The 23,800-nt window shown below is 45.3% G+C and overlaps 1 protein-coding gene across 1 annotated transcript; it reads right to left on the bottom strand.

The window, feature by feature from the left end:
* Positions 1-2,737: 2,737 nt before the first annotated feature.
* On the bottom strand, positions 2,738-22,313 carry kcnd2 (potassium voltage-gated channel, Shal-related subfamily, member 2). The gene is given in 7 exon segments (XM_063905774.1): positions 2,738-4,160; positions 5,738-5,973; positions 6,070-6,165; positions 7,364-7,526; positions 21,202-22,055; positions 22,057-22,118; positions 22,121-22,313. Coding segments are annotated over 7 exon segments (1,749 nt in total). The 3' UTR covers positions 2,738-4,015.
* Positions 22,314-23,800: the final 1,487 nt, after the last annotated feature.

Genomic DNA, 23,800 nt, shown 5'->3' with positions numbered 1-23,800 from the left:
AAGAGTCCCTGCAGATGAAGCAGTGAGGCATGATGGGGAACAGTTCATCAAGGGTGAGCCTTTTGCATTTTCACACCGAACGTCTTCTTAAAAAACACACAAAGAAAGAAAACCAACAAAACTGCATCAAAATGTTTTCCGTTTCTGAATCAGCGCTGATTCAGTCCAGACGTTAAAACCCGCTTCACGTACCCGTACGGCTCTGAGAATCTCAGCCTCCAGGAGAGACAGGCGGTCACAGTAGCTGTTTAAGAAAGTCAAAGTCGCCTCTGTTTGAAAATGTCCCTCTCTGCTTTCCGTACTTTTGATTTGACTGTTTACAAAGAGAGCTGAATGTGTTGGAGTTCATCCGCATGGCTTCTGACCTATAAATCACACAGTGAAAGTCCTGAAGTATACTCTCTTTAAATCTGGTTCAGACCCACATTCAGTTTCTCAGGACCTCCTGATGGGCGAGAGAGAAGACATAACATCGTGAGACAGATGGAAACAGCCAGTCTGGCGTGACACTGTCCAACCTGCTGAGGACATGTCAGCAGACCTTCAGACATGTTGACCCAGGGAACATCCATGAAGCGCCACAAACACTCCTAAATTCGTCGTTAGGGAGATGTGGAACATAGATGCTGATGGATAAACATCAACCCAAACAATAAGAGTGCTTCAGGATGGTGAAATATGAGCATTATATTTAGCGCTGCCTGTCCTACCATAAGTGGGATATTAAATATGTCTTTACTCTAATCATGATGTGTAACAGTGGGATTATATTCACTGACTGCTGGGTACTTATGGCCACCTGGAGACGCTAAGCTAATGCTATGCTAGCCTACATTAGCTTACTTCACAAGCTGTTGCTCTGCTCTAAACATACAGAGACTAGAATACAGTGTGCTTTTTATCAGCTCTATCTATCTGCACGGGTGGGGGGAAGACCCCACAGGAAGCTCACCCTAAGAAAGCCGTCATTGGCAACTTAAAAAGGGTTCGGCAGAAGCCCGTTGATCCAGAGGACCAGCAGTCCGTTGGCCCGCAGCACTCACACTAAAACCTGAGGACGTGGTTGAATTATTATCAGAATAACTATGATTATTATCCAACTGTGATTCTGATTGTTGCATGAGAGGGGTTTCCGGAGCAATGGCCGTTTGTTGTCGGGGGACAACCTCATGTTGTCGAACCTCAGATTGAAGAGGAACAATGCGGTTTTTGTCCTGGTCATGGAACGACGGACCAGCTTTTCACTCTCGCAAGGATCCTGGAGGGGGCCTGGGAGTACGCTCATCCGGTCTACATGTGCTTTGTGGATTTGGAGAAGGCGTATGACCGGGTTCCCAGGGAGATGCTGTGGGAGGTCCTGTGGGAGTATGGGGTGAGGGGGTCTCTACTCAGGGCCATCCAATCTCTGTACTCCCAAAGCGAGAGCTGTGTCCGGGTCCTCGGTAGCACGTCCGACCGATTTCCGGTGAGGGTTGGCCTCCGCCAGGGCTGCGCTTTGTCACCAATCCTGTTTGTGGTATTCATGGACAGGATTTCGAGGCGTAGTCGTGGGGGAGGGGGTCTGCAGTTCGGTGGGCTAAGGATTGCACCACTGCTTTTTGCAGATGATGTGGTCCTAATGACTTCATCGGTCTGTGACCTTCAGCACTCACTGGATCGGTTCGCGGCCGAGTGTGAAGCGGCTGGGATGAGGATCAGCACCTCCAAATCTGAGGCCATGGTTCTCAGCAGGAAACCGATGGACTGTCCACTCCAGGTAGGGAATGAAGCCTCACCCCAAGTGAAGGAGTTCAAGGATCTCGGGGTCTTGTTCTCGAGTGAGGGAACAATGGAGCGTGAGATGGGCCGGAGAATCGGAGCAGCGGGAACGGTACTGCAGTCGCTTTACCGCACCGTTGTGAGGAAAAGGGAGCTGAGCCAGAAGGCAAAGCTCTCTGTCTACCGGGCCATCTTCGTTCCTACCCTCACCTATGGTCATGAAGGATGGGTCATGACCAAAAGAACGAGATCGCGGATACAAGCGGCCGAAATGGGATTTCTCCGCAGGGTGGCTGGCATCTCCCTTAGGGATAAGGTGAGAAGTTCATTCCTCCGGGAGGGACTCGGAGTAGAACCGCTGCTCCTTCATGTTGAAAGGAGCCAGTTGAGGTGGTTCGGGCACCTAGTGAGGATGCCTCCTGGGCGCCTCCCTAGGGAGGTGTTCCAGGCACGTCCAGCTGGGAAGAGACCGAGGGGTAGACCTAGGACCAGGTGGAGGGGTTATATCTCTTCGCTGGCCTGGGAGCGCCTTGGAATCCCCCAGTCAGAGCTGGTTGATGTGGCCAGGGAAAGAGAAGTTTGGGGCTCTCTGCTGGAGCTGTTACCTCCGAGACCCTGACGGAAAAGCGGGAGAGGATGGATGGACGGACGGACGGATGGACGGATGGATGGATGGACGGACGGACGGACGGATGGATGGACGGATGGACAACCTCATGGAAGAGGATTTCTGGGTAATTTACTTCATTAATAAAAGCATTAATAACCCTGTGTGACAAACACAGTACAGCAGAGTCTGCAGACAGGAAGCTCAGGTACAAAAAATAAACACAACTTTATTTACAGTCGGGACTCCTCGCAATCAAGGGTCTGCATGCAACGTCCCGACACTCAGCATGCTCTTCCTCATCATCATCATCACCACCACCACCTCATCCCCCTCCTCCTCCTGCTTCTCATCCTCCTCCTCCTCCTCCTGCACCTCCTGCTTCTCATCCTCCAGCTTCTCCTCCTCCTGCACCTCCTGCTTCTCCTGCTCCTGCCCCTCCTTCTCCTCCTCCTTCTATTAAAGGGAAGCTTGACGTTTTGGGAAGAACTTGTGACAGCTGCTTGTGTCGCCCTGATCCAGACCTTGTTTGTAAAGTAGGATATATGTAGAAACAGTGGAATGGTAAGTAGCACACATTTCCATGAAATTAAGTTGAATAAAATAATCTCTCAAAAAAATCTAAAATAAATATCAGGAGGAAATTTGAACTAATAAGTCAGTTTTGAGTTATGATGCAGGGTGGGGAAATAAATATAAACAGAAAAAGGACTGAAGTCTAAAGTAAAGATGGCTAACGAACATTTAGAGTTCCCCTTTTCAACATTTTCCCCGTTATGTTGCAAAAAATGCTAATTTTGGTAGTGAAGTTTAATTTAAGATAAAAAACAACGCCCTCTGGAGAGCCGTAACGAAGAACAACTCTTGATTTTCATTAGAGGAGAACTAACTGGAGCTAGTTAGCTAACAGGCTACAACGTGCTGCTACTTTCCCTTTAGATGGAGCTAGGCTAGCAGTTTCCCCAGCTTACAGTCTTTGTGCTAAGCTAGGCTACACCCATCCACTCTGGTGTTGTTCCCAAAATATCAAACCATTCCTCTAAACTGCATCAAGAGTTTAAATCTTGTTAGCATCGGCTTTCTGAGACGTTAAATTAAGTTAAAATAGTAGCGGTTTGTAAGACAGAGTTCAGTCGTCTACCGTTTCTTCTTCTGTGGTGTTTCTTTACTGTTGGGATAGAAATCCTTCCTCTGAGACAAAAACGAAACAATCCGAGGCGAGGTTAGCTAGGGTGACCAGATTTGAGGTGGCGAAAAAGAGGACACTTGCGATTGTTGGGGGGGAAGTCTAAGTACAGTAGACTTCTGTGCAAAGCGCCATTCAATTTAAGTACACGCTTAATGGTCCCATGAAAAACTGTGAAAACCGGACGTTTTCATGAATTTATAAAACCCCCCCGGACGCTCCGGACAGGACATAAAAAGAGGACATGTCCGGGCAAAAGAGGACGTCTGGTCACCCTAGGTTAGCGAGGTGTGCGAGTGTTAGCAGGGTGTTAGCTGTGTGCTGAAAGACGTTTCCCTGTAGTTTGCTATTTCGTCGTTTCCTGGGTGAGTCGCCGCCCTCCGAGCATGGCGCCATGGATGCTGTTCCCTCCTCCTCCTGCGGGGGGTGCTGTGTTTTCCATGTTTCAGGTGGATGGTGTTGTTCTAGAGCGCGGACACCCTTACGATGTTGGAGGAGTCATTGTTGCGTGTGGGCGGGCTGATGGCGGCGGCGTTGATGTACGGCGCCTCACAGTTCAAAGGAAGCGTCTCCTCGAACTTAGCATTCAGACTGGAGCGGCTGGAGCGACTGCAGGGAGAGACGGAGACTCGTTAGCACCTCTTAGATGACCTCTAGCTCAGGAATTCAGCAGCAGAGAGAGAGTGAGTCCTTAATGAACCTCTTACCTGTCCTCTAGCTTCCTTAATGAACCTCCTACCTGTCCTCTAGCTTCCTTAATGAACCTCCTACCTGTCCTCTAGCTTCCTTAATGAGCCTCTTACCTGTCCTCTAGCTTCCTTAATGAACCTCCTACCTGTCCTCTAGCTTCCTTAATGAACCTCCTACCTGTCCTCTAGCTTCCTTAATGAACCTCCTACCTGTCCTCTAGCTTCCTTAATGAACCTCCTACCTGTCCTCTAGCTTCCTTAATGAGCCTCTTACCTGTCCTCTGGCTTCCTTAATGAACCTCTTACCTGTCCTCTGGCTTCCTTAATGAACCTCTTACCTGTCCTCTAGCTTCCTTAATGAACCTCCTACCTGTCCTCTAGCTTCCTTAATGAACCTCCTACCTGTCCTCTGGCTTCCTTAATGAACCTCCTACCTGTCCTCTGGCTTCCTTAATAAACCTCCTACCTGTCTTCTGGCTTCCTTAATGAACCTCCTACCTGTCCTCTGGCTTCCTTAATAAACCTCCTACCTGTCTTCTGGCTTCCTTAATGAACCTCCTACCTGTCTTCTGGCTTCCTTAATGAACCTCCTACCTGTCCTCTAGCTTCCTTAATGAACCTCCTACCTGTCCTCTAGCTTCCTTAATAAACCTCCTACCTGTCCTCTGGCTTCCTTAATGAACCTCCTACCTGTCCTCTGGCTTCCTTAATAAACCTCCTACCTGTCCTCTGGCTTCCTTAATGAACCTCCTACCTGTCCTCTAGCTTCCTTAATGAACCTCTTACCTGTCCTCTAGCTTCCTTAATGAACCTCCTACCTGTCCTCTAGCTTCCTTAATGAACCTCTTACCTGTCCTCTAGCTTCCTTAATGAACCTCCTACCTGTCCTCTAGCTTCCTTAATGAACCTCTTACCTGTCCTCTGGCTTCCTTAATGAACCTCTTACCTGTCCTCTAGCTTCCTTAATGAACCTCCTACCTGTCCTCTAGCTTCCTTAATGAACCTCTTACCTGTCCTCTGGCTTCCTTAATGAACCTCTTACCTGTCCTCTGGCTTCCTTAATGAACCTCCTACCTGTCCTCTAGCTTCCTTAATGAACCTCTTACCTGTCCTCTGGCTTCCTTAATGAACCTCTTACCTGTCCTCTGGCTTCCTTAATGAACCTCCTACCTGTCCTCTGGCTTCCTTAATGAACCTCTTACCTGTCCTCTAGCTTCCTTAATGAACCTCTTACCTGTCCTCTGGCTTCCTTAATGAACCTCTTACCTGTCCTCTAGCTTCCTTAATGAACCTCCTACCTGTCCTCTGGCCTCCTTAATAAACCTCTTACCTGTCCTCTAGCTTCCTTAATGAACCTCCTACCTGTCCTCTGGCTTCCTTAATGAACCTCCTACCTGTCCTCTGGCTTCCTTAATAAACCTCCTACCTGTCTTCTGGCTTCCTTAATGAACCTCCTACCTGTCTTGATGCTACCTCGTTACCGTGTTAGCTCCTCACCTGTTGGAGTAGGGCCACTCTTTGACCTGGATGGTGCTGAGCTCCTGCAGGCCACCGTGCAGGCCGTCGGCCATATTAGAGTTGGGCACGTTGAAGGTCTTCCTCTTCTTGCGGGTGCAGCAGGAAGTGAAACCGTGAGGCGAGGAAGAGGAGGAGGAGGAGCGGGAAATCTGCTTCACCAGAGTCACCTCGTTGCAGTCGCTATCGTACGACTTCTCGTCCACAAACTCGTGGTTCTGAGGAGGAAACACGGTGGGTCAGAGAGAGTGTGTGTGTGTGTGTGTGTGTGTGTGTGTGTGTGTGTGTGTGTGTGTGTGTGTGTGTGTTCTCACTGTGGTCTTCTCCAGGCAGTGCAGCAGGTGGTTGTGATGAATATCAAACTGTGGGTTGGCCTTACAGACCAGAGCCTGACCGGCTTCCTTCGACGCCTGCAGGACACAAGGAGACAGAGACTACGATGAGCTGGGAAAAATGGGATACGCGTCCTAAAGAATACGACAAAAAGTCCCAAAAATATGTGAAAAAAGTCCCAGAAAAATCAGGTTTAATATTCAAAAAAATTTCCCCAAAAATGAAGGTAAAAAATATGTGTGAAAAAAGTATTTAAAAAAAAGTAGAAAATAGTTTTGAAATGTGGGGGAAAAGTATGTCCGGATATATGCAGGAATCCTGAAGTCAAATGTAATACCTTTTTAGACCTTTTTTAAGACCCTTTCCATACATTTTAAGACCTCATCGCCACTTCGAGTTCTAACCGGTGACATTGGCGACACTCTTTACCTCACATTTAGTATAGGCTATACAGTAATGATTGTAAGATAGCACAACCAAACAGTTTGTGATAACTCCTTATCATAATTCAGACCAAAGCATGTGATGCTCCGCTCTGCCGTGTCCCAACAATTGTGACCCAAGATACCTGGCCCGCACACAGCCACCCTCCCAATAACGAACGAGGACGTCCATCTGTTTTTTCTTGGTGGCTTGATTAAGGCTCTCGTCAAACATCAGCACAAACGGCCCAGCCTTGCTGATGCTATTAACAAGCTGTTCGTAAGTGAGGGGACGATGAACCCAGTTTTGTCTTTCCGCAGACGAACTTCTTATTTCAGAATCTTGGAACGTAGCTTGGATGGATGGATTGGTGTTTTCTCACAGTGTTGAGGCAGCACAGAACCTCTGCCCGCAGCGTTGGAGTGGTGGCTGTAGTAGCTTCAGCGATGGTGGGTAGGGGCGGTGATGTTGCGCAGAAGTGCGCGATTGAGACCTGCTGTCTGTGTCCCACAGCAGCTTCGTGGTTAGCACTTAGCATGTGGGACCGGACAGCTTTGACCCCCATCGAGGCTACACTGATCACCTTCGACAAATGCAGCAGAACCATCGCGATTATTCCCAGCGACGGATCTCAGCCATGATTCAAACTCCTTCTCTTCCAATCATTTGGATCAAACTTACACTTCCCTATAACGGTCAACCGGCGTAAATGGACCTTCGCGCTATCAAGCAGCAGTCAGTCAGTGAGCGCACAATGTCCTGTTCATTGATTTATCAACTTTTAATACTTTTTAAGACCCCGCGGACACCCTGTGTGTGTGTGGGTGTGTGTGTGTGTGTGTGTGTGTGGACCTTCTGAGCCCTCCTCTTCTCGGCCCTTTGGCTCTGGTGGTAGATCCGGCTGAAGTTGGACACGATGACGGGAACCGGCAGCGCGATGACGAGCACGCCGCTCAGAGAGCAGACCGAGCCGAAGATCTTCCCCATGATGGTCTTTGGGACCATGTCTCCATACCTGTGAAAAAACATTATAAAACATGATCAATACACAGAAGGAATATCATGAATGAATGATTGTTTTATTTTCAAAAGATTTAATTCATGTGTAATTCTCTGTTCCTCCTTCAGCGCAGCCAGCAGGGGGCGCCCACTCTCTACACACATTACTCACATGAAGCTCAATGATGACCCCAGCACACACACATGCACGCGCACACACACACACACACACACACACACACACACACACACACACACACACACACACACACACACACACACACACACACACACACACACACACACACACACACACACACACACACACACACACACACACACACAATGAATATGACTGTGAGGAAAGTCGTCTTCACCTTTTCCTGTGCAGGAAGATACTCAGAATGAAGAGTGTGTGTGTGTGTGTGTGTGTGTGTGTGTGTGTGTGTGTGTGTGTGTGTGTGTGTGTGTGTGTGTGTGTGTGTGTGTGTGTGTGTGTGTGTGTGTGTGTGTAATGGCTGGTGCTAGACTTGTGACTTGGGAGCCACAACCATGAGCTCTGTTTTTTGGTGGTCAGGCAGCTGAGGAGCTTATTTGTGATTTTGATGAGGGCAGGCTCTGTGCTGTGGTGGGCTCTGAAGCCAGACTGAAGGGGTTCATAGAGCTCGGTTGGAGATCGGCCGGTGGTTGTTGAGATCCTCCCAGTCCAAACCAGGATTTTTGAGGATAGGAGTAACTGAGGCAGTTTTGAGGCTGGATGGGACTATGCCAGATGACATTGACAAGTTCACTATGTCTACTGTGATGGGGCAGATGGTGGGTAGTACTTCCTTGACCAAGTCTGTGGGCATGGGGTCGAGAGAGCATGTTGATGCCTTGGCCTTTGTGACCAGCTTCGTAGGAGGGCATCCACTGGGGAGAAGGAGGAGAGGCTTCATTAGATAGGCGTGCAGCGCCTTGTAGCTTTTGTATGGTTGGAATGGGGGGTGGCACCAGGAGCTGCTGGTGGATGGAATCCACTTTGGCCTTGAAGAAGTCCAGGATCTCACGGCCGCTGCACACAGTGCTTTGGTTTTCCTGAATGTGATTGGTGGGAGGACAGGAAGAGAAAAGAGGATAGCATGGTGGTCCGCAACTGCTAGGGTTAGGCACTGGAGATGGGATGGAGGAGTGCCAATGGAGCACACTAGGTCCAGGGTGTGTCCTTTGGTGTGAGTGGGACCTTGGACGTGCTGTGTGATGTTGAAACAGTTGAGCAGTGAGGCAAAGGTGCATGTCTTGGAGTCAACATGGATATTAATGTCACCAAGCAGTAATGCGGAAGGAGATCTGGAGTAGACAGAGGTGAGCAGCTCAGAAAACTCAGGCATGAAGGTGGTGGAGGCTTTGGGCGGGCGGTATACGAGGACAACCTGTAGTTGCGATGAGCCAGCCAATGAAAAGGCAATACACTCAAATGAGGTTGTATTTACAACAGGGAGCTGTTTTATCAGGATATCCGCTCGATGGGTAACAGCCAGCGCACACCTCGACCCAAGGAGCGGGGCTTCTGCAGCTAAACATAGCCTGGGGGTGTGGGCTGGTTGAGGGTGAATAAGTCTTGTTGATTTTGCCATTTCTCCGTTAGGCATACAAAGTCCATTTTCCTGTCGTTGAGGATCTCATGAATAAGTGGTGCTTTATTGTTCAGGGAACGGGTATTCCGCAGCATGAATGTGGGAGTGTTGCTTCTGGATGCTGGCGGTGTGGGCAGAATGACACTGTCAACACAGACCAGGGCCTTCAGATGGCCGATGCACCTGTGTGGTTTGTTGTGATGACGTAACGAGCCTAAGACAGTGCGCACCTAGAACCAGCTGGGGAGAGGCTCCGACCCGACCTAAACAAACCTAAGCCGTGAGCCTCTATGGATGTACCGGGGTCTGCTACGTAACAGCCCAAGGTTTTTGATGGCTGCTATGGATAGAGTTGGCGGGATACAGTTGTTGAGGTTATAAGTGTGGTGGAATATTTCAGTATCAGGAAGCCGGGGGTATGCTAGCAAGATGCTACGTTAGCTCTGATGGCCAGATGGGAGAAGACGGTCCCAACCATGAGGCTAACCACACCGGGACAGTCCGGATGTTAACCCAGAACAACTCTCAGCGCGGACAGCACTGAGGAGAGATGGATGATCCAGATATGTTCCGTGGAAGGTAGCAGAGGCCCCAACCGACGCAGGCCGTAACAAAGGGTGCTGGGTTGGTTGCTTCGAAGAGGTAGGCTAGCTGGAGCTGGAGATGCGGCGGTGCTTGCCAGCGAGGGCTAACCGCACCGGCGGGCCGCTCTTCCAAGTCCTGCAGAGCCAGGTAAAGACCCTTAGAACCTCTTCCAAGTCCTGCAGAGCCAGGTAAAGACCCCTATAACCTCTTCCAAGTCCTGCAGAGCCAGGTAAAGACCCCTAGAACCTCTTCCAAGTCCTGCAGAGCCAGGTAAAGACCCCTAGACCCTCTTCCAAGTCCTGCAGAACCAGTTAAAGACCCCTAGACCCTCTTCCAAGTCTTCTCAGACCCCACCATAGACCCCTAGAACCAACCAAAGGACGTTCTGAAGAGACCAGAACCAGCAGAACCAATGACTGCTTTCCAGTTGGGTTCCCTTCCAGATTCTGCTCCCTCCTGATGAAGCTCACCATGAACAAGAAGCCAATTAATCAATCAGTAGGTCAGAGTCCGCTGATCGTTGTCAAGCTGCCAGAACGTCTCTCTCAGAGACCCATCAGCTCCTAAAGACCTGTTCCTGCTGAACCGGACCCTGGGTCCGGTCGTGCAGAGGAGCCCTTCAACGAGACGGGGGTCCTCTATATTATCTCTTATTATTAATTATCTCACAAACGACCGACTTCAACCCAAACCATATCGTTACTCTGGTGCAGCTCAGCTGTAATTCTAATATCTATGATTCATTAAGAAGTAATCAAATGAAATAATAAGGAATACATAAATATGAATATATATTAATAACACATTTTGAACATGAAAAAAAGAACTATCAAAATAATTATAAAAATAATATCAGAAATGAATAAATACTAAAAGATATTTCAGTTTGTGAACACGTTAATGATCGTCCATTTATTAAAATATTCAGAAGTCAGAGCGCCATGGGTCTGTCCTCACGTCAAACAGGAGACACAGAGGGTATTTATAGCTGCAGAGACACCATTAACCCTTTCTGCAGACCTGCAGCACACAGAGGACGCTTTGTTCAGTGACACTCAGGAGACACTGAGGATGTGTCCTGGGCAAGATCCTGAACCCTGAGCTGCTCCTGATGGGATGTCTCACTCTGAGAGATATCCTCCTGAGCTTTATACTTCCTGCTCAGATATTAAACATGAAGATGATGATGTTTAATATCTCAATCTTCTTCTCGTTAGCTGCCTGCCGTTAGTAGCAACGCTAATGCAGAGTTAATGTTCAGCCTGAGGGGAACACACACACACACACACACACACACACACACACACACACACACACACACACACACACACACACACACACACACACACACACACACACACACACACACACACACACACTGACATGTTTTACAGGTCATGTTTCCATGGAGACAGATGGAGGTGGGATGATTAGAAAACATCTAACAGTCAAACCACCGAAGAAGAAACTCTACAGCAGTGGTCACCAACCCGTCGATCGTGAAAAAAAAAAGCGGCTCGCTCTCTCTTTTGACCCAGCTGTTGTAAAAAATTTTGCGTAGCAGAGTGACCAATGAGATAAGAGAAGAGTACGGGTCTGTTAACTGTTGCGAACGTTAACATCAGCACTGATAAGAAAGCTAACAGTTAGCTAGCATGGCTGAGGCTCCACGAGAGAAGCCGAAAACCTACAATTTTCATCCAGAATGGGAAGAGGAATTTCTTTTTACCTTGGAAAAAGACAAGTGTTTGTGTGTGTATGTTGTGCTGCCAAACACAAGCACTGTCAAAAAGAGGAAATCTGGAGCGGCACCACAACACCAACCACCAAAAATTCAAAGAGGGCTACCCACCAAAGAGCGCTATGCAAGGGAAGCTGACGAGCTAAAGTCGCGGTTGAAGGTCCAGCAATCACTTTTTACAAAACCTGCTGCTCAAAAAAAGGCTGCTACAGAAACATCATTTCGAGTAAGTCACCTTCTGGCTAAACACAAGAAGCCTTTTACAGATGGCGATTTATTCAAGGAAGCACTGGCCATTGCCTCAGAGACTGTTCAGCGACTTCAAAAAGATAAGCGCAGTGAATGCGTTCAAGGCCAAGCTCGGTGTTTGGACCACACATCTAAAGAACAGGAGGCTGACACACTTTCCCAACCTGGAGAAAACTTCACAGGAAGAAATGTATGCTTTTAAACCTGAGCAATACTGCCCTCATCTGGACAAAGTGGCAAAAGAGTTCATTCGATGTTTTGGTGAGTTAGACGACATGGAAGATATTGCTGCATTCATTTCAAACCCATTCCTGCCCATTGATATAGAACAGGTGGCACGTCAATTCTATCACGTTTTTGCTTTGCCAAGTGGAGTTGACATGGAGATGGTTGATTTGCAAAATGATATAGAGCTGAAAGCCAGATCAAGGGACAGTGTCTTTTGGGGACTTGTCAGCAGAGAGAAGGTTCCTCTTCTCACTGCATGTGCACTAAGAGTGAGTGCCTACTTTGGATCCACTTACCTCAGTCAAATGGCGTTTTCACAGATGAAAAAAATCAGATCAAAGTACAGGAGCCGCCTTACTGACAGACACCTCACAGACTGCCTCAGACTAGCTGTCAGTAGCCATGAGCCAAACTACAAAGCTCTCAGACAGCATTCAGTCACAGCCATCACACTGACTTGAGTAACATGACTGCAACAGTTCTGCCTCCTGTTGGCATTATGAAGTGACACTGCATAATATGGAACACACTGCACTTAGCGTTACTGCACTGACTGAGAATTTGGTTAGCACACATTAGTTGTACTTTCTAAAAGGTTAATGGTAAAGGTAGTAACTTGCATGAAGCTTCAGTGGATAAGCAGAACAGTTAACAATGGCACTCAACACGATCTGCTCTTTGCGAGATATGTTGATTTTCTTCTTTGTTGTTGTGAACAAAATAATTGACTCAAATACAAATGGGAAATAAGCCACATGCCTTCATCTTTTGGGTTGGAATGAAATTAAATAATGAAACTTAGAATTGAAGATATGATGAAAGAAAAACTAGGTTAGTTACACTGTGTTCTTGGTTGCATCAAATTGAAAGTTGAACAAAGAATTCCATTTCATTCAAATACAATTAGCCTAAATAAAAGGCCTCCAAATGGAAGTACAGTCTGGGCTGTCTTTTTCTCTCAGGTAGATCTTGCATTTCATCAAGGCCGAGGTCAGGGATCTTGGGCTTAAAAAAGTTGGTGACCACTGCTCTACAGTATCCTGCACGGTGACAGTGGGCTGATAAGTCAGCAATAAGTCAGCACGAGTCAGCTCTAAGTCAGCAAAACAAAACAGAAGTTCTCAACAAAATATAATAAGTCGCAAGAAAGTGAATACAAAAATTAAAACTGGTCGGCAACACCTCTGTTTCTCTCTCTGTGGAGCATCACAGGAACACGCTACATCCGTGATACATCCGTGACCGTGTTCATACACAGGAGATCAGTTTCTGCTGAAGGTCTGCATAAATAAATGAGTGTAATTACAGCAGCAGGTGAGGAGAAGCTCACACACACACACACACACACACACAGCCAGATGTAAGAGGTCAAATATAATCAGATATCGAATATGAAATATAATCAGTTATTAAATATAAAATATAATCAGATATTAAATATAAAATATAATCAGTTATTAAATATTAAATATAATCAGATATTAAATATAAAATATAATCAGTTATTAAATATTAAATATAATCAGATATTAAATATAATCAGATATTAAATATAAAATATAATCAGTTATTAAATATAAAATATAATCAGATATTAAATATAAAATATAATCAGTTATTAAATATTAAATATAATCAGATATTAAATATTAAATATAATTAGATATTAAATATAAAATATAATCAGTTATTAAATATTAAATATAATCAGTTATTAAATATTAAATATAATCAGTTATTAAATATAAAATATAATCAGATATGAAATATTAAATATAATCAGTTATTAAATATAATCATATATTAAATATAAAATATAATCAGTTATTAAATATGAAATATAATCAGATATTAAATATAAAATATAATCAGATATTAAATATAAAATATAATCAGTTATTAAATATGAAATATAATCAGTTATTAAATATGAAATATAATCATATATTAAATATAAAATATAATCAGTTATTAAATATGAAATATAATCAGATATTAAATATAAAATATAATCAGATATTAAATATAAAATATAATCAGTTATTAAATATGAAATATAATCAGTTATTAAATATGAAATATAATCAGATATTAAATATAAAATATAATCAGATATTAAATATAAAATATAATCAGTTATTAAATATGAAATATAATCAGATATTAAATATAATCAGATATTAAATATAATCAGATATTAAATATTAAATATAATCAGATATTAAATATGAAATATAATCAGATATTAAATATGAAATATAATCAGATATTAAATATTAAATATAATCAGATATTAAATATTAAATATAATCAGATATTAAATATTAAATATAATCAGATATTAAATATAATCAGATATTAAATATAAATATAATCAGATATTAAATATTAAATATAATCAGTTATTAAATATGAAATATAATCAGATATTAAATATTAAATATAATCAGATATTAAATATGAAATATAATCAGATATTAAATATGAAATATAATCAGATATTAAATATAAATATAATCAGATATTAAATATTAAATATAATCAGATATTAAATATTAAATATAATCAGATATTAAATATGAAATATAATCAGATATAAATATTAAATATAATCAGATATTAAATATGATCAGTTATTAAATATAATCAGATATTAAATATTAAATATAATCAGATATTAAATATTAAATATAATCAGATATTAAATATTAAATATAATCAGATATTAAATATTAAATATAATCAGATATTAAATATTAAATATAATCAGATATTAAATATTAAATATAATCAGTTATTAAATATGAAATATAATCAGATATTAAATATTAAATATAATCACATATTAAATATGAAATATAATCAGATATTAAATATTAAATATAATCAGATATTAAATATGATCAGTTATTAAATATAATCAGATATTAAATATTAAATATAATCAGATATTAAATATAATCAGATATTAAATATTAAATATAATCAGATATTAAATATTAAATATAATCAGATATTAAATATTAAATATAATCAGTTATTAAATATTAAATATAATCAGATATTAAATATTAAATATAATCAGATATTAAATATTAAATATAATCAGTTATTAAATATTAAATATAATCAGATATGAAGCGTATGCTCTGGATCTGTCTCTTTATTCTGTGTGGAGATCTCAATAAAGAACATCTCATTATGTTTGTTCATCTCCACACAGAGAGAGAGAGAGAGAGTTAGAAAGTATGTGTGTGTGTGTGTGTGTGTGTGTGTGTGTGTGTGTGTGTGTGTGTGTAAAAGGCACCACAGTCTGAATGAATCTAAAAAACTGAGAGCAGCTGCTGCAGTGTTTACTGTCTTTACTACCATCTACTGTACTCTGTACTATAAATACTGTACTCTGTAATGTACGTACTGTACTGTACGTACTGTACTCTGTACTGTACGTACTGTACTCTGTACTATAAATACTGTACTCTGCACTGTACATACTGTACTCTGTACTGTACTACCATCTACTGTACTCTGTACTATAAATACTGTACTCTGTACTGTACGTACTGTACTGTACGTACTGTACGTACTGTACTGTACGTACTGTACTATAAATACTGTACTCTGCACTGTACATACTGTACTCTGTACTGTACTACCATCTACTGTACTCTGTACTATAAATACTGTACTCTGTACTGTACGTACTGTACTCTGTACTGTACATACTGTACTCTACTGTACATACTGTACTCTGTACTGTAATCTGTACTGTACTACCATCTACTGTACTCTGCACTGTACATACTGTACTCTCTACTGTACATACTGTACTCTCTACTGTACATACTGTACTCTGTACTGCACTACCATCTACTGTACTCTGTACTGTACAGTACTACCATCGACTGTACTCTGTACTATAAATACTGTACTCTGTACTGTACGTACTGTACTCTGTACTGTACGTACTGTACTCTACTGTACATACTGTACTCTACTGTACATACTGTACTCTGTACTGTACTCTGTACTGTACTACCATCTACTGTACTCTGCCTGTACATACTGTACTCTGTACTGTACTACCATCTACTGTACTCTGTACTGTACATACTGTACTCTCTACTGTACATACTGTACTCTCTACTGTACATACTGTACTCTGTACTGCACTACCATCTACTGTACTCTGTACTGTACAGTACTACCATCGACTGTACTCTGTACTACCATCTACTGTACTCTGACTGTACATACTGTACTCTCTACTGTACATACTGTACTCTCTACTGTACATACTGTACTCTGTACTGCACTACCATCGACTGTACTCTGTACTGTACATACTGTACTCTGTACTGTACTACCATCTACTGTACTATGTACTGCACAGTACTACCTTCTACTGTAATATACTGCAGTATAAGTCGGCAGTACATCTCTAAGGAAGTATTCCGTTTACTGCAGTACTTTTACCTGATCAGCCTCTGGAGGAACTCTGATCCTCAGATAACCCTCATTAGAGATAATACTAGCTGAAGCACACACACACACACACACACACACACACACACACACACACACACACACACACACACACACACACACACACACACACACACACACACACACACACACACACACACACACACACACACACACATTTCCTCCAATGACTCACCCTGTGTGTGTGTGTGTGTGTGTGTGTGTGTGTGTGTGTGTGTGTGTGTGTGTGTGTGTGTGTGTGTGTGTGTGTGTGTGTGTGTGTGTGTGTGTGTGTGTGTGTGTGTGTGTGTTTACTTGCTGAAACAAACATTAACAGCAGTATTTCTGAATAATTCAGGAACAGATGATGTGAATTATTTGTTGTAGCAGTATTTCATTAAATATTAACAGCAGCAGAACAGTTTCTCTCCGAGCCGCCGCTGGACGTGAGCGACACACACACACACACACACACACACACACACACACACACACACACACACACACACACACACACACACACACACACACACACACACACACACACACACACACACACACACACACACACACACACACACACACACACACACACACTCTCTCTCCATATTCAGTCTAAATATTACTACAGAGCAGAGTTATGTTTTTAATGAGCAGAGATCTACGACTAAGAGCCGTTAAAATCCAGAGTTCATTAAAGCAATACATGTTTCTGGAGGTGACTCAGTCAGCTTCATCCCGTTTCCTTCATTCACACAAACTCAGTCAGCTTCATCCCGTTTCCTTCATTCACACAAACTCAGTCAGCTTCATCCCGTTTCCTTCATTCACATAAACTCAGTCAGCTTCATCCCGTTTCCTTCATTCACACAAACTCAGTCAGCTTCATCCCGTTTCCTTCATTCACACAAACTCAGTCAGCTTCATCCCGTTTCCTTCATTCACACAAACTCAGTCAGCTTCATCCCGTTTCCTTCATTCACACAAACTCAGTCAGCTTCATCCCGTTTCCTTCATTCACACGAACTCAGTCAGCTTCATCCGTTTCCTTCATTCACATAACTCAGTCAGCTTCATCCCGTTTCCTTCATTCACACTAAACTCAGTCAGCTTCATCCCGTTTCCTTCATTCACACAAACTCAGTCAGCTTCATCCCGTTTCCTTCATTCACACAAACTCAGTCAGCTTCATCCCGTTTCCTTCATTCACACAAACTCAGTCAGCTTCATCCCGTTTCCTTCATTCACACAAAACTCAGTCAGCTTCATCCCGTTTCCTTCATTCACACAAACTCAGTCAGCTTCATCCCGTTTCCTTCATTCACATAAACTCAGTCAGCTTCATCCCGTTTCCTTCATTCACATAAACTCAGTCAGCTTCATCTCGTTTCCTTCATTCACACAAACTCAGTCAGCTTCATCCCGTTTCCTTCATTCACACAAACTCAGTCAGCTTCATCCCGTTTCCTTCATTCACATAAACTCAGTCAGCTTCATCCCGTTCCCTTCATTCACACAAACTCAGTCAGCTTCATCCCGTTTCCTTCATTCACACAAACTCAGTCAGCTTCATCCCGTTTCCTTCATTCACACAAACTCAGTCAGCTTCATCCCGTTTCCTTCATTCACACAAACTCAGTCAGCTTCATCCCGTTTCCTTCATTCACACAAACTCAGTCAGCTTCATCCCGTTTCCTTCATTCACACAAACTCAGTCAGCTTCATCCCGTTTCCTTCATTCCACACAAACTCAGTCAGCTTCATCCCGTTTCCTTCATTCACACAAACTCAGTCAGCTTCATCCCGTTTCCTTCATTCACACAAACTCAGTCAGCTTCATCCCGTTTCCTTCATTCACACAAACTCAGTCAGCTTCATCCCGTTTCCTTCATTCACATAAACTCAGTCAGCTTCATCCCGTTTCCTTCATTCACATAAACTCAGTCAGCTTCATCCCGTTTCCTTCATTCACACAAACTCAGTCAGCTTCATCCCGTTTCCTTCATTCACACAAACTCAGTCAGCTTCATCCCGTTTCTTCTGTGTCTCAGAAACAGAAGAACTTCCTCTCTCCAACAAGGTGACAGTAATCAGCAATAAGAGGAATGACTCAGCAGAGAAAACGGTGACGCGGCAAAAATACGCTTAAAAAAAACAACTGAACCCCAGAAATGTACCATGTGAGACGGTACACAACAAACACTGCAGTGATATAACAGAATGTGTGTGTGTGTGTGTGTGTGTGTGTGTGTGTGTGTGTGTGTGTGTGTGTGTGTGTGTGTGTGTGTGTGTGTGTGTGTGTGTGTGTGTGTTAGATCAATCACTTGCCGACAGGTTAGGGAAAACACGTTTCTTCTTCTGTGGTGTTGACCTGTTGCCTCTGATTAGTCTCTAATAACACCTGTGTTTCTGCTGACCGGGGGGCGGGGCTTCAGGTCATATGTCCTGCAGGTGCAGACAGGTGATCCTCCGGGATCAGGTGACAATAAGTGCGTGCAGAAACCTGATCTTCATCATCATCATCTTCATCCTCATCCCGACCGACAGCAGTTCCTCAAGAGCAGACACACCCCGGAAACTAAACACTGACTCATGGATAACAGACCCCAAACACAACGACTGGAGGGGAATTAACGCTTCGAGTCATGTAACGTTCAATGTGCCAAGTCATGCGACGTTGAATGAATACACACACACACACACACACATATCTGCTGGAGCACTGAAATAATTGCTGAGTCATGCAACATTTAAATACCCACACTCCCAGTGGCAGCACAAAGTCGACTCGTCTTAATTTCACAAATATCTTTTGGCGTTGTGGAACAGACCGCTGCTGTTTCAGCCTTGTTGTGTTTCTTTATAAGTACAGACAGACACACACACACACACACACACACACACACACTGCTGGATTTATGAAACAGATATCCACACCCCCATACTGAATCAGTTTTGACAGATTTAATCTGACAGCTGAGATCGTTATACTGTGTGTGTGTGTGTGTGTGTGTGTGTGTGTGTGTGTGTGTGTGTGTGTGTGTGTGTGTGTGTGTTCCTGTTAAAATACAAACTGTGGAGTAGATTTCATTGAAAAAGTAAAAGTAATACATTTATAATAAATAATCATTTCAGTTTTCACTGAACTCGTCCCAACGAGATCTTTCATAACGGCTCATTTGCATATTGAATTAAAGCTGATGGAGGTTATTTACAGTGGGGGTCTCTTTCCTTAACGAGCAGAGACACCTTAATTATTCATTGAGATGCGATCAGGGACCTCACACCTGAGCTATGTGAGGAACAAAGGAACGCCGTCAATCAGATGATCGATGACGACAGGTGCAGATAATCCATCCCATAATCCTGGAGATTTTCATAATAAAAGCCCTGCTGCTGGCACTACAGTCTTCTCTCTGCGGGACGATTACCTTCCAATGCGTCTGATTCAAGTGATGTGTGGAGGAAGAGGAGGAGGAGAGGAGGAGGAAGGGGAGGAGGAGAGGAGGAGGAAGGGGAAGAGGAGAGGAGGAGGAAGGGGAAGAGGAGGAAGAGGAGGAGGAGGAGGAGGAAGGGGAGGAGGAGGAAGAGGAGGAGGAAGGGGAGGAGGAGAGGAGGAGGAAGGGGAAGAGGAGAGGAGGAGGAAGGGGAAGAGGAGGAAGAGGAGGAGGAGGAAGGGGAGGAGGAGAGGAGGAGGAAGGGGAGGAGGAGGAAGAGGAGAGGAGGAGGAAGGGGAAGAGGAGGAAGAGGAGGAGGAGGAGGAGAGGAGGAGGAAGGGGAGGAGGAGGAAGAGGAGAGGAGGAGGAAGATAAAACTGAAAAGATGTTCCCTGAGAACTCAGCCTGAAAGTTCTCCCAGAGGAAGACCTGATCAGACCCCAGCCCCCAACCCAGAGGAAGACCTGATCAGACCCCAGCCCCCACCCAGAGGAAGACCTGATCAGACCCCAGCCCCCCACCCAGGTGTTCCTCTCCTCCTCTCAACATGAGATAAACTGTGTTGGAGCATCAGGAGGTCATGTGATGAAATATTCAGGAGGAAATTTACAGACGCTCACACGGGTCACTGAATGCAACACGACACACACACACACACACACACACACACACACACACACACACACACACACACATTGACAGATGAAATATTTAGCATGTGGAGGATAGCTTCTCTTTCGTGGCTAAACCAGCTGAGCGGACTGGGATCACCGAAGATCCAATGGGAGTTTAGAATTGGACCTGATCCATCAACAACATCTCTCCAGCTTCTGAACACGTGATGAGACTCTTCTGATTGGTTCAAAGACACCAAACACCTTCCTTCATGCGTCTGAACACGTATGGAAACATCACAGAGACACGAAACCATCGTATGGTCATTCAATCCCCGAAAACCCAAAGCCAAACCGGACCACAAACCACCGGCTCAGACTAAAACCAATAGAAATCCAATGGCAGTTCAGTATTGGCACTACACTTTGGATTCAGACCCGACATCCTCCTTCCACTCCTCTTCTCCCTAACATCTACATCCTTCAGTACAAACACTGAAGAACTACCTCTGTTTATCATCACAGAGAAACACAGAACCAGCGTGAGGAGGACTGTAAATCCAATGGGAACTTACCATTGGATCAGAACCAAGAGCCAAGTCTCCAAACTCTTCCTCTTCAAATTCAATCTGAAACAAAGGTCTCTCTCCTCTCAAACAAACTGTCCTCTGAAACCTCTCAGAGTCCAATGGGAGTTTTCCACTGGAGCTAAACCCCCCCCCCCAGCATCACCTACCCCAGCGTGGTCATGGTGACGATGGTGTACCAGAAGGCGGCTGGGATGCTGGTGAACTTGCTGGCGCTGGAGCCCTTCTCGGCATAGAACATGACGGTGGCGAAGATAATGATGGCCATAGTGAGCGAGAACAGCAGGAAGCCCAGCTCCGAGGCGCAGCTCTTCAGCGTGTAGCCCAGGATCCGGAGCCCGGCCGAGTGCCGCGAGAACTTGAAGATCCGGAAGACCCTGAAGACCCTCAGCGTGACGAAGGCGCCACTCACGTCCTCGTTGTCCGTCATCACCAGGCCGATGTAGTACGGCATGATGGCCACCACGTCGATCACGCTCATCACGCTCTTCACAAACTTGCAGCGGCTCGGTGCCACCAGGAGGCGCAGCAGGTACTCCACTGTGAAGATCAGCACGCACGCTGTGTCCAGGCAGAAGAACGCCAGTGCGTACCGCTCGCCGCACGACACCTCCTTCACGCGGCTGTGGGCGCTGGCGCACGGTACCGTCTCCGCCACGTTAGCCATCACCGACACTGCGATGAAGAAGCCGGTGACATAGTAGAAGACCAGCGCCATGGTGGAGGTGTGGGGGTTCTCGAAGGCGTGCCACAGTTTCTCGCGGTAGTTCAGGTCCATCGCCAGCTGGTCCTTCCCACTCTCCATCTCCTCGTCGTCCTGGATCCGCTCCTGGTTTTCCCGCCGCCGGTCCTTGTACTCCTCGTAGCAACAGTCCCCGATGATCTCCGGAATGATGCCGAAGAACGACAGCTCCTCGTCGTACGCCGCGATGCACTCCTGCCGCGGGTAGTGCAGCTTCCCGGTGCGGTAGAAGTTTAGGATGTGGCGGAAGATGTCCGGGTCCGCGGTCGAAGAAGTACTCCTCGGTGTCCTGGTGGAAGAAGAACTCCCTCTCCGTGGATCCAGCAGGGTGTCCGGGTAGCGCTCCAGCGTGTCCTGCCACGTCTGGAACTTCGCGCCGCTCACGTTCAGCACGAGGAGGCCGCTCTGTTTGCGCGGCTGTTCGCGCGGCGGCACCGGCATGGGGGTGCTCGCAACCGGCATCCAGCCGATAGCTGCCGCGCGGGCAAACGGCATCCAGGCCGCCACTGCGCCCGTCATGCTGAGGTTGTAGGGATGGCAGGGGGGGGGGGGGTCAGGCAGCGGCAGAGGAGCCGCGAGCGCGCATCCGGCAACAGATGCGCGGAGAGAGGAGCTCCTCCAGGAGGCTTTACGCACGAAAAGAAGAGTCAAACACAGGAATCCTCCCGGGGGGGGGGGGGGGGGGGGGGGGGGGGTGTTCAGTGTTTAGAGGAGAGACTAACTCAGGATAAACTCACAAAAGATCCTAAACTCCACTTCCGGTCCCCGCTCTGCTCCACTCCCCGCTCAGCGTGTCTGTTTTCCCGCAGCAACAAGTCACCGCGCCGGGGTCTCTGCGCTCCTCAGCGGGAGACGCAGCTCCCCCTCTCTCCGGTCCTCACACAGCAGGACTCGAGGGACGTTTCCCCAGCTGTTACACGCTTTTTTCGGAACGGCAGCATCGGCTCTGGCTGCGGACACTTAAACACTCAGGTGCTGCGAGGAGCGGAAACCTCTCTCTCTGCCTCTCTCTCTCTCTCTGCCTTTCTCTCTCTCTCCCTCTATCTCTCTCGCTGGATGGGGGCGTGTCTGAGAGATACCCTGCGCCTCTCTGCCGCTCCGCTGCTTTCCGCACGGCTCTCTGCAGGAGAGAAAACGCGCCTCTCTCTCTTTCTCTCTCTCTCTCGCTCTCTCTCTCTGTTGCTTTACTACAGGCAGGTTTATATGCGCGCTCCCGGGAGGTGCAGCCGCAGGGAGCGTGCTTCAGGTTTTGGAGATCTCAGCGGATTCAGACCTGCAGCAACAAGCACTCAGAAATACATACATATCTTTGTGTGTGTGTGTGTGTGTGTGTGTGTGTGTGTGTGTGTGTGTGTGTGTGTGTGTGTGTGTGTGTGTGTGTGTGTGTGGGTGTGTGTAGGTCCCTTTGTGAGCAGTGAGCTGTCAATCAATATGTGTGATTGATGACTCCCTGCAGAGCGACCACAAGTGTGTGTTCCTGTCCTTCTGACTCTCAGACACACACACACACACACACACACACACACACACACACAGACACACACACACACACACACACACAAACACACACCGTACACACACACATTCAAACCTTTTCTCCAGGCTCTCGCGGCCCTGATCACTCCAGATAAAACTATGAAACTGTTTGATGTTTTGGATGTGTGGGGGGGGGGGTCTCTAATTGACCGTGAGGTCGGAGGTCAAACAAACTGAGAGACGTCCATCCATCCTCGGGTTGTCGGGAAGACAAAGTCTCCGGGACTTTTTGACGTCAGGGTTTCTGAAGTCCTGTTCGTTAGACACGGCTCTCAGAGGAGCAGCTGCTTCCTCAGAGTCTGGAATATCAAAACTAATGAAGCAAAACATGAAAGATGTCTTAACCCTAACCCAAATATATATTTAGTCCGAATTTTTGGTTGTGAACATTACCAAATAATCAGAATCAGAATGCCTTTAACCGTCCCACAGAGGGGACATTTTCATTTGTACAGCAGAAAGACAGCTTC

Source organism: Eleginops maclovinus, chromosome 17, assembly GCF_036324505.1.
Source record: "Eleginops maclovinus isolate JMC-PN-2008 ecotype Puerto Natales chromosome 17, JC_Emac_rtc_rv5, whole genome shotgun sequence".
Taxonomy (NCBI): Eukaryota; Metazoa; Chordata; class Actinopteri; order Perciformes; family Eleginopidae; genus Eleginops; species Eleginops maclovinus.
Note: the sequence above shows the minus strand (reverse complement) of the source record. Positions and strands in the feature narration are given on the sequence as shown.